Source organism: Delphinus delphis, chromosome 8 (assembly GCF_949987515.2).
Source record: "Delphinus delphis chromosome 8, mDelDel1.2, whole genome shotgun sequence".
In the NCBI taxonomy this organism is placed as follows: Eukaryota; Metazoa; Chordata; class Mammalia; order Artiodactyla; family Delphinidae; genus Delphinus; species Delphinus delphis.
This window is the reverse complement of record NC_082690.1, coordinates 102,804,663-102,815,549: the sequence shown is the minus strand read 5'-3', so window position 1 is coordinate 102,815,549 and position 10,887 is coordinate 102,804,663. Positions and strand designations below refer to the sequence as shown.

At 62.7% G+C, this 10,887-nt stretch overlaps 1 protein-coding gene across 1 annotated transcript; it reads right to left on the bottom strand.

The window, feature by feature from the left end:
* Positions 1 to 4,730: 4,730 nt before the first annotated feature.
* Positions 4,731 to 10,652, bottom strand: SLC22A12 (solute carrier family 22 member 12). Its single transcript, XM_060019721.1, is given in 6 exon segments — positions 4,731 to 4,794; positions 5,334 to 5,528; positions 8,558 to 8,726; positions 8,780 to 8,955; positions 9,452 to 9,555; positions 10,260 to 10,652. Coding segments are annotated over 6 exon segments (1,101 nt in total).
* Between the last annotated feature and the right edge of the window lie 235 nt (positions 10,653 to 10,887).

Here is a 10,887-nt window from a genome sequence, read left to right as displayed (position 1 = left end):
GCATTACCCGCATACTGCTGGGGTCACTTATCTGCCCACAGGCTCCCTGCTCCCCAGTTTTTTTTTTTTCTCTCTTTGTTAACAAATGTGTCTGAGTCTTGGATAACACCCCAACCCCGGAAATGTGTGGGAAAAGAAAACAAAAACTTTCCAAATCCAACGGTCCTGTGCAGTTTGTTCGGGTTGGGTGCTTTTGGGACATTGGTCTGAGCTCTGGGCTGGGGTCTGGGTGCAGATTGGAGCCCACGAGAGCTGGTAAGTAGCCCCCAAAGTTTTGGGCTGAGCATGACTTTGGGCACCTTGGGGCAGCTTGTCTTTGTCTCACCCCCATGTCCCAGCGGGCTGGGGAAGGAGACCGCAAACAGGCCCCAGGCTTGTGAGCGATGACTGGTCTCTGGTCCCATTGGCCACGGACCTTAGCTTCTCTGGGGGCTGACAAATCCCGAGACGGGAGCAGTGTTTTGCCCCCTAGTGGCTAAAGAGGGCCTGCCCTTCTGGTGGCTGTGTGTGCAGGGCATTGGCCTTGACACAGCCCTTGGGGGAGGTGATGTTATTCCTGGGCGGGAAGAGCTTCAGTGGCTGGTCCAAGGTCTCAAGGTAACTCAGTGTCTGAGTCCAGATTGGCCCCTAGTTCCGCCTAACTCCGGTCTCTGCCCCTTCTGCATCTCTAGGGTTTGGACCTTGCCCCCTCCTGGCTGACGGTGGGCAGCCCCTGTGGCCGCAGGTGGAAGTAGAGCCAGCACACCTCAGACCAGGTGTTTGCTTCTTCATGGGGACACTAAACAGGCTCATGGTCCCAGACATGTGAGATGGGTCTGGATTTGTTAAGCCTCTCCGTCGAAAGGAGCCGAGACTCTTGAGATGGGGGTTGTACACGAGGAGCCGCGCACCTGGGCACCCTCGGGAGAGCAAGCAGAGTGTGGGTGGGCCTGTGTCTCCCAGGGGGCCACGGTGGGCCGCCACGCCACTGGACACAGGACTCAGCCACGCTTCCGTCACTCAGGTCTCCTCTGCCTTCGGCTTGGTGGGTCTCGCCTCCCCCTCCTGGCTCTGCTTTCTCGTGCTCTTGGCTCACTGTGGCCCTTCACCGCCCTGTTCTGCTTCCTGAGCTCCTACCTCGGGCGGCTCTGCTGCTGGCCAGCTCATTCTTGCAACATCTTCCAGCTCACAAGCCTGGTCTGTGTTTAGGCCTGGACAGCACCGAGGGCCCTTGGGCTCAACTGCCCACAGGAGCCCCACCCAGGGCCGCCTCATCTCCCCCTCCTTCCCTCCATCCTGGGACGAAGCTCTTATCGTGGGACCACCCTTCCCACCACAGGTTGTGCCCCAGTGGCCCTTGAGAGTCCTCCCCCCACCCCCAAGTCCTAACATGGGTGGGAGAGCGAGTCTTCCCCCAGCGGCCCCTGAAGGTGGGTCCCCATGGACTTGGCCTCCCCTTGCCCTCCTGAACCAGCCACCAGGAGGGAGGTTTGGGCCCCACTTGCCTCCTACAGCTGCTCAGTCTTGGAGATCAGCATCACCGAGGCCGCCTCTAACCCTCTGTGGGAGCCCGAGGGGGGAGGCCTGACCTGAGGCAGGTTTGTCAAGACATCCTGTTCCTGTGCCGGTAATGGCCTTGCCCCCGGCTCTTCTGCTGCCGCTCTCTCAGTCCAAGGAATGGAGACTTAGCTCAGGTTCTCCTCCCCCATCACCACTGGCCAGAGAAAGCAAAGAGAGGCAGGCAGGATTTCCTTGGTATCAAGAAGGGAGCATCCTTACTCCAGAAATTCTAGAGTGGCCTTGAATAGTCTATCAGAGTAGGGGGCCAGAAAGAGGGAGCGTGCAGGAGCTGGAAGGATGAGCCCCAGTCCGGCTCACTGCCGTGTGCCTGTGGGACTGGGTGTTTTCCTCTCTGCGTAAGGAAGCTAAGAGCCCTGCCACCCAAGGACTTGGTAGTAAGAGGAAAGCTTCCTGGACTCTGCTGCTGACTCAGTGTACTTGTCCGTAAGAGACGGTCACCTTGCTCTTAGCTCCTTCATCCTGTGCATCTGATATTGACCTTAACACCTGGGCCGGACCTGGGCTCCTTGGTGTCTGGCTGGGCTGGCAGTGACCCCCAGGAGAGTCCAAACAGCATTCGGGGGGGGGGGGCGGAATTCCAGGCACGCTGCTCCTTGCCAGCTGATACTGGCAGGGGTGTGTCAGGAGATTCTACCGGGGGAGGGGGATGGGAAAGGAAGGACGGAGTTTGGGGAAGAAGCTTGCAGTGAAGTCTGGCTGCTGCCTTCTACCTTGAAGACCTGCACTGGCCATGAAAGCCCCCAGGGGAGGGAACACAAGCTCAGCCAGTGCTGGGGCTCTTCTGGGAGGATGTCCTCCTCCTGGGGGTGGACATGGGGCCTGTGTTGCTGACACTGTCCTCCCTCACACACCCTCCTGGGTGAGCTGCAGGCCCGGCTGGAGGCAGGAGAATGGCCCAAGTGGGTCCTGAGGCATTTTCCTGTGCCTGCTGCCTGAGGCGTCTCCTGCCATGGGGGGCGCAGAGACTGTAGGGGTGGTGGTGGGTTCTTCTTTCCCACACCCACTTCCCTTGGCTCTAACACTGCAGGGTGCCCAGCAGCTTCCGGGGCCGGGAGCAAACTGGCACGGGCATCAAAAGAGCGAGTGTGTCCCAAGTGAAGACCTGCCTTTCGGGTGGTGGCACCTAGCTGATTGCAGGCCTGTGACTGCTGCCGAGGGAGGCCCCTTCTCCCTTGGTAGGGCGCCCACTCTGTCACTCCCTAGCTGCCCCAGAGGGGCAGGGCCCTGCACCTCCCAGCTTCTAGGTCCTGTTGAATTAAGTGAGGAGTGACATGTTGGAATTAGGTAGGCCCTGGGTCCTGGAAGGCTGTGACCGCCTGGAAGGACCAGGAGCAAGGCCGTTCTGAATTTGGGCAGAGGGACAGCTCTGACCACTCGGTGAGCTGGAGGACATCGCTGGGGAGAGGAGGGGCCATCTTCCGCCAGCCCTGGGGTCTGCCTGCTGGAGGCTTCCGGACACCCATAAGGCCCCAAGAATGCTAAGCAACAGCAAGTGAGGCAGCTGAGGCTCAGCTGGGCAGCAGGCAGACAAGACAGAAGGTCACGGCAGGCTGGCGAAATCTCACCTTCGGGCACCTTTACAAACGTGATTCCCACACCCAGCCCCTTTGTTCTGGGGGTCTTCACTGAGGGGTGGCCACAGGCAGACACCTAAAGGACACGACCCCCCAGAGGCCCAGGCAGATATGACCAAGCCAGGGAGCGATCCTGTCTCCTGGGGCCAGGGAGCTGCTTCCTGATTTCCCGTTGACCTTCTTACGTGTGTGGGCCCACGTGTGTACACCTCACTGATGTGTGTGTGTGTATGTCGGTCGAGGCTGCAGCCTTCTGCTGAGGTGCCTGGAAGCAGAGGCACAGGCACAGGTGGACCAGAGACCACCTAGCACAGGTCTGGGGTGACTCAGTAGATGGGGCAGCTGGCGGGGACCCCGCTGGGCAGGAAAGGCCTCCTGCTGCACCCATGAGTGTGTTAGCTGGGGTGGGGGAGCTCGGGGCCCATCCCTTTCCATCTGAGCTCTTGCACTGGGTTTCCCCATAAGTGATGCCAGTGAGGGGGTTTGGGATGGTTTTTAGAGGGAGGCCCTGCCCTCGAGAAGCTCACTGGATGCCCAGACTTTGAGGCCTGAGGCCAGGCTGGGGGTGTCGGGGCCAGAGCTGGCTCTGGAGGCCTTCGGACCTGCGCTTGACTCCTAATCTGCCCCTCCTAGCTGGGTGTCACGGGCACCCAGGCACAGCTTCTCTGAGCCTTAGATTTCCCGTGTGTAAAATGGGGCAACATCTACCACAAAGCGTTCAGGAAAAGATGAAACGAGACGATGCCTTGAGGCGTCCAGCACGGTGCCTGGCCCACAGCAGAGGCTGGAAAAGGCAGCCACTCGGCTGGCACTCAGGACAGGGAAGCTGGCCTGGGAAAGGGCCGTCCCAGGGAGGAAGTCCCACCCCCTGCGCCGGCAGACCCTGGGGGCTCATCACTGGAGTCGCCGAGGCACAGTCCTTGATTCACTCTCCCGTCTCCCTCGCACCAATGGCCCTCTGGTCTGTGTGGGAGCTGGGGACACGGGGAGGCGGACCACCCCAACCCTCTGGGGACTCACAGGCGTGTGGCCGCAGCCGTGGTAAGAATTTCACTGGAGACTTGGGTTGGGCGCTGGGCCCCAGAACAAGGCCATTGCCCTGGGTATGGGAGGCTGAGGCGGGGGATTTGTCAGGTAGGGAAGGTGGCAGAAGCATTCCAGGCAGAAGACCTGGCTGCGTGGCTGGAGTAGCGAGGGGGATGGGGAGGGCCCGAGCCGTCTCTCTGGTAAAGTTGAGGGGCGCTTGTGCGGAGCCCTCAGGGTGGTGTGAGAAGCTGGGGAGGTTTTGAGCGTGGCTGACGTCAGCCTGTGAGCTCAGGGCTGGTGAGGGGCGAGGAAGCATAGGGTCGGGTCGGGTTGTGCCCCTGCTCCTCTCTCAGCAGCCTTGAGAGAAGGTCGGGTGATGGTGTACCGGGCAGCGTCCTGCCAATCACACCTTCCTTGGCCCCTTCTGTGTTCAGGGCGGCTCCTTAGATAGTGAGAGGCTGGGCTCGGCTGGAGGGGCAGCCCCCCGGCCCTCCGGAAACCGAGGCCTTTGCTCTCCTTCTGCAGAGAAGAGCCTCCTCCTGCCATCCCATCGCAGGCTTCCCAGGAGGCCTAAAGTCGTGTGGATTTCAGAACAGGACGCCCCTGGGTGCTGTGTGTTGCCTTCTTTACTGCCCTGTTCAGGAGAGGCACGGAGGGGTTGCAAGTCACGCCTGACCCCTGACATGTGTCCGTCCTGAAGACTTAGGAGATACTGCTGCCCTGCTCTCAGGGGCCCAGGACTGAGCTCCCTGAGCACATCGTGGGGGATGGGTGCACAGTGACAGCCTTGATAGACGTCTAGGGGCTTTAGTAGTAGAGTCTGGGGCCCGTGAGGACCTGCAGCACAGCCGTCACACCCTCAGCTCTCCCTCTCACAAAGTCCTACACCCTCCCTTCCCCTTGATCTCTCCCGAGGTGGAGCTGGGGGGTAGCTAGGGCATTTAGGTCTCAAATGGTGGAATGAAGGGTAGGGGACAAAGTCCATACTGTCAGCCGGGAGACCCAGCCCTTGGTCTCCAATCTCCCAAAAATGTGCTGTGTGACTCTGGGCCAGTCCTATCCCTCTCTGGGCCTCTGCTTCTCCCTCTGTCCAGCAGTAGGGGTGGCTGCCAGGCCTGCCCTCTTCTGGGGTTCTCCGGAGGGTGGAGGGGATGGCCCACTCCCTGGCTCCACACATATGGGATAGTGTCGCGCAGTGGCAGGCTCGGGGTCTCGGGCAGCAGCAGTGCAGCCAGGCCGCTCGGCACTGGCACCGCCCCGTACACCAGCAGGGGTAGGGAGGCACCGTGTACACCCAGCAGCCGCAGCAGAGGCCCCAGGATGGCTCCCCCTCGGGCTGCCGTCTGGCCCAGGCCCACTGCGGTCATCCTGCCTGCACAGATGCACCTGTGAGGGGCCGCACTGCCTACCTGTGGCTTTGGCCTCTCACTCTGGCCCGGCCCTGCTCAGCCCAGAGAGGCGCCGTGGGTCAGGCTGGGTCGGGATGCACCTGGGCAGCCCTGAGACCACGTGAAAGAGAGATTCAAGGGGGAAGGCCCAGCCCCGCCTCACCTCGATGGTCAGTGCGTCCCGCACTGCCCTCTCCCGTTGACGACAGCCACCCTCTGTAGCTCCCGCAGGCCCCTCTCCAGCCTGCCCGTCCCCTTCTGCCCAGAGGAGTGGCCTCACTGGCAGCCGAGGCTCAGGGTGGCTGAGGTCGTGGGAGGCAGCACAGGGCTCTGGGGCTGCGGAAGCCGCGCCCTCTGGCACCCTCCTTCCCCTGCAGGCCACCCTTTCTCCCTCCTCCCTCCTCCCTCTCTTGGGCTGGGGTTGGGGGCCCCTGATCTTGCTTCCTGCCTCCTTCCCAACCCCCTGGCCCTTCCCCGGCCTCGCCCGGGACCCAGGGCTGGTGGGCCTGCGTGCAGCAAGGACGCCCTCAATGGCTCCAGGACCGCAGTCCTGCGAGCCCACCAGGGTCCCCCGCTGTCCAGCCCTCCCCTATGTCACACGGCCCTTCTGTTTATCCCCATGGCCACACCTTCCTGCCTGAGCTGGCCCCTCCCCAGGTGCCCCTCCCTGCAAACAGGTCCACACCCACCAGGGGAGGGGCTCAGGCCTGCAGCAGGGTCCTTGGTCCTGACATCACCAGCCCCGTCCAACTGCACCCATCAGTCACCAATGCCCCTCACCTCCAGCACCCCTTGCAGGTGACCGGCCCACTGCCCTTGCCTCACTTTTGGCCCTTTCGCCCATGCCCGGTGACAGTCGCCGCGTCTTGAGTGCCAGCCAGCCTCAGGCATCCCAGTGCCCCCTCCCCGTGGCAGGGCCCAGGCTCAGGGTGGGCCTAACACTAACCTGTCTCCCACCCCCTCAACATCAAGCCCAGATCCCCTGCACCATCCAGGCCTCGGAGCCCCCTCCGTGCCCACCACTGTGCACAGGCTCCTGCCTCCAGACTCAGGTCCCCCAGCCAGACACGTTGCCCCCCGCACCCCGCCCCCAGCAGCAGCCAGGGCAGGGCCGTCTGCTCCACAGCCACCGGGTCCCTGAGATCCTTGGGGGTTTGCAGAGCAGGGACTCAAGCGCACATTAGAGGTAGAGTTGGCAAGACCCTGTGACCTACTGGACTTGGGGTGCGGCAACCGTGAGGGAGAGGGAGGTGTCAGGTGTCAGGTACTCCAGTACCTGTGGGTGGGGTCTCGCCATCAACGTTGGGGAGGCCCTGGGAGGAGCAGGGGTAAGGAGATGCTACGTTTGTGATGCCGAGACACTGGTAATGGGGACATCACGCGGGTGGCTGGAGGCCGGGGAGCGGCAGGACAGGGGAGGGGGTTGGGGGCCTGCAGTGTTTGGAGGGAGAGCAGTGGGCACAGGTGAGATCCCCGGAGAGAGAGCATCGGTGCCCTTTTGGGCAGGGGCCGAGTGAGGGGAGCAGAGCGAGGGCGGCAGGGTCATTGGAGTGGGTTTGTGTGTGCAGACGCTTCTCACGAAGAGAAATTGGGTTGGAAGAGAGGCAGAGGAGCTGGTGGGAGCTGCGGGGCCAGGGGGTCCCATCCTCAGATGGGTCCACATCCCCCACTGATGCGTCAAACCCCAAGCGTGGTTTGTGATGCTGTGATGCAGGGGATTTCCTGCGAGCTCCACGTGGGCAGTGACCCTGTCCGTGCTGCTCATCGCTGTCACCCCGGCACCAGCCAGTCCCCCCGCCATGGTGGTTCTCAGTGCAATTTGTTGACGTGATGAAGTAGTGGAGTAATGAATACACGTGGGCACATAGCACCTGTGTGGGCCTGTCTGCCAAGGAAAGTGGGGCTCAGCCCCGCGAGTCAGCCTCAGCATCAGAGAGCCGGGAGGGGTGCCCTGGACTCTGCATCACTGACATTTGCCCTTCACCCTCTTGTTATGGGGGTCAGTCTGCCATCCCAGAAGGCCACCTGTCAGGTACGAGTGCCCCGTCCCGGAGCCGCTGCGTGAGATGTGATTGCCTCCTGCGCTGGCAAGTGACTGCAAATTAGTTGCTAAAGGCTCCAGATTAAGAACTTTTCTGCTCCAGGCTGTTGGGCTGGGAGAGATTTGTGGAGCCAGCCTTCCTCGCAGTGCGGGTGCAGGTGCCCTGTCCTCCACTGGGCCTCTGCTGTGCTCCTTTCTGCGGTGGCTGCAATGGCCAAGCGACTACCAGGTGCTGGGCCTGTATATATGTGATGAGCGAGGCTCAGCCCTACCCTGAAGGGCCATCCATCCATCCACCCACCTATTCATCCATCCATCCATCCACCCATCCACCCATCCATCCACCCAACCATGCACTCATCTATCTGTCTGCCTGTCTATCTATATATCTATCTCTCCATCCATCCAACAAATATTTACTGTGCACCTGCTGTGTGCCAGGAGCTTGGTCAGGGCCATGCCGGATTCATTTCAGGTCAGTGCAGACATTTCCTAGCCTCCCATGTGTCAGCCCTGTGTGGAGGAACTAGGGCCCCCTCTGACAATTGGGTTGTGGTCCTTGTCCTCTAGCAATAATGTCAGTACGTAAGGCTGACTGTGGCTGTGTTTTGGGAGTGGGGGTGTGTGTGTGTGTGTGTGTGTGCTGGATCTTTGCAGCCCATCCCCCATCTGGCCTAGTCCTGCCATGCCTGGCACGAAGGAGGGGCTCAGAAAACGTGCCTCGAGGCACACTTGCCAAGGCAGGCGATGACCGGAGAGGGGAAAGGGCCGACAGGTGATGGGAAAGAAGGCGGAGGGAGTGGAGACTCGTGGGAGGAGCAGGGGAAGAAGCCCTGGGTTGAGTGGGTGAGCTGTGGCTGTACCAGGCTCCCGTGGCTCCCCTCCGGCCTCCTGCACCCCGGCCCTCTGCGCCCCGGGGGGAGGGTGGGCAGTTATCTCCTCCGAGGAGGGGGAAGGGTAGCACCCACCAGGGGTACACGAAGCAGAGGAAGAAGGGGGCAGAGCCCGCCAGCCGCAGCAGCGCCCAGTCGCGCACGCCGTAGGCCACTGCGGCCATCAGGACCGGGCCCAAGCTGAAGCCCAGGGCTTTCAAAGTCATTGCCAAGGCACGGGCTTGCGCCGATGTCCACTCCGTCACTGCAAGGAGACAAGTGGGTCAGCCTGGGAGGCTGCACGAGCCTCCCCTGCACGGCCCGGGTCGGGGGACCTATGGGGAGTGCCGGTGTTCATCGTGACGCCCGCCACGGCGAAGGCCACCAGGAAGCGGAAGAGGCGGTACACGGTGAAGGTGTGGAGGAAAGCGGCTGCCGTGCCCCACATGGCCGTCGGAAAGTAGCTCCAGGTCAGCACCAGCCCGAGTCCAAACGTGCGGCACACGCACGGGGAGGGCGGCCGGGTCCATGGTGTGCCCACCCTACGCTCGCCCGCTGAGCATAGCGGTGCTAAAGTGCCTCTCAGGGCCAGACCCACATTCTGCGACCGTGGAGGGAGGGCTCGTGGGCAGCGCCCCCGCGGCCCAGGCAGGAGTGAAGGCGCTGGGCAGGGGGTGAGCTCCCTGTCAGCAGGGGCAGCCAAGCAGCAGCGGAAGGCAGGCACGTTGCTGAGCAGGTTTTAGCAGTGAACGTTTGATGAGGGCAATGACCTTTCACGGCCGCAGAGGAGGGTCAGTGAAACCGAGGCCCGGAGAGGGGCTGAGCTTTGCTCAGCGGCACAGCTGGAGGGTGTCAGAGTGAGACCCGGGAGCAGGTATTTCCACTGCAAGCGGAGTTTTCTCCCCAGGCCGGCTGCAAGAGGCCAGTTCAGGGCCAGTCAGGGCCAGGAGTCTGGGAGCACAGGGACAGTGAGGGGAAAGGGGGCCTCACTTGTTAGAGGCTTGGCGGCACACAGCAGCTCCCACCAGGATCCCGTCCAGGTAGATGGACTGGGCCGTGGGCTTCCGGGCCTCGGAGTCACACATCAGGTCCCCCTGGTGGGAGAGGAAGAGGATCTGAGCTCAGGAGGCTGGATAGCCCAGGTGGGAGGGGCGGAGGGCGCAGAGGAGCCAGATGGGAAGGCCCTGGGCACTGGGGCCGGGCGGCCGGCCTGGTGACCTCTGGGGCTGTCACCCCTTGCCTAAGCCCCTCCATGGCTTCCTACTGCCCATAGGTCCAGGATCAAGCCCTCTCTGGCCTCACCTGCCTCCTTTGCTTTGGCCCCTCGGCAGCAGCCACGCAACGCTGGCGCCTCCCCCCGCTTTCCCGAGGCCGCGTCCCTCCCGTTCCATAGAGAGGCCCCTTCTGCCTGCTGGGATGGGCCGCCTCTCCCGCTCTCCCTCATTTGCTGGATCCTGCCTCTGGGAACCCAGCGACTCTCCCCTGAGTCCCCTGAGACTCCTGGGTGGAGAGAGCTGCCCGAGTTGCAGCAGTAGGGCCGCCTGGGTATCAGACCTGCTCTAGTACCACCTGCTCTTCCACAGCCTGGGGACAGTGTCCGTCTGCAGGCTCATTCCTGCCACCAACCCCTGTAGGGCAATGTGGCCGAGGAGGAGCCAGAAGCCACCTGTGAGTGTGGAGGCCAGGGGTGGCGGGTCCCTCCTGGGACTGGGCCATTTTTGAGTCCAGCCAACTGTAATCTGTGACTTTGGCCTCTAAGGTGCTAGGACCTGGGGAGGGTCATGGGGGAGGCCCTCACCTTGGCCACGCTGGTGGAGGTGCTGCGGTCATAGACCCAGCCATCCACGTGTGGCTCCGTGGCAGCCTCGCTCCAGTCGGTGGCTGCAGGAGTTGCCAGGAGCTGCCACTGTGGTTGGCGGAAGCAGAGACACTGGTGGGGCTCGTGGTTGGGACCCGGTGGGATGGAGACGGCCAGGAGGGCCTCAGGGTCCAGGGCCCTGGGGACACTGGCCTGGGTAGTGCTGTTGTCCAGGAGGGGCGCCCAGCCACGGTGGCTGGGCATGGTGGCCGAGGAATTCTCCAGCATATTCTGAGTGGTGAGCCACATGGTGGGGACCACAAGGGCCACCATCTGGAGAACCTGGAACCTGCCCAGGCTGCCCACTCAGTCTGGGAGTTCGGAAAAGGCCATGGAGCCTGCCCAGGGGGCCAGTGGAGGTGCCCACTTCACAGAGGCCGGCCCAGGGCAGAGGGGCTGACGTGAGGGGCCTGCCTCCCCCGTGGCATCTCCTGCTCCGCCAGCCAGGCCACCTGGGGCATGACAGTGGCGCCCGCTTCGCAGACCTGGCCCGCGGGTATCCGAGCGCCTGCTCAGCCGCCGTCACTCAGGGTGGCTCCGACGGGGACCTGAGCCTGTGAGGTGTGAC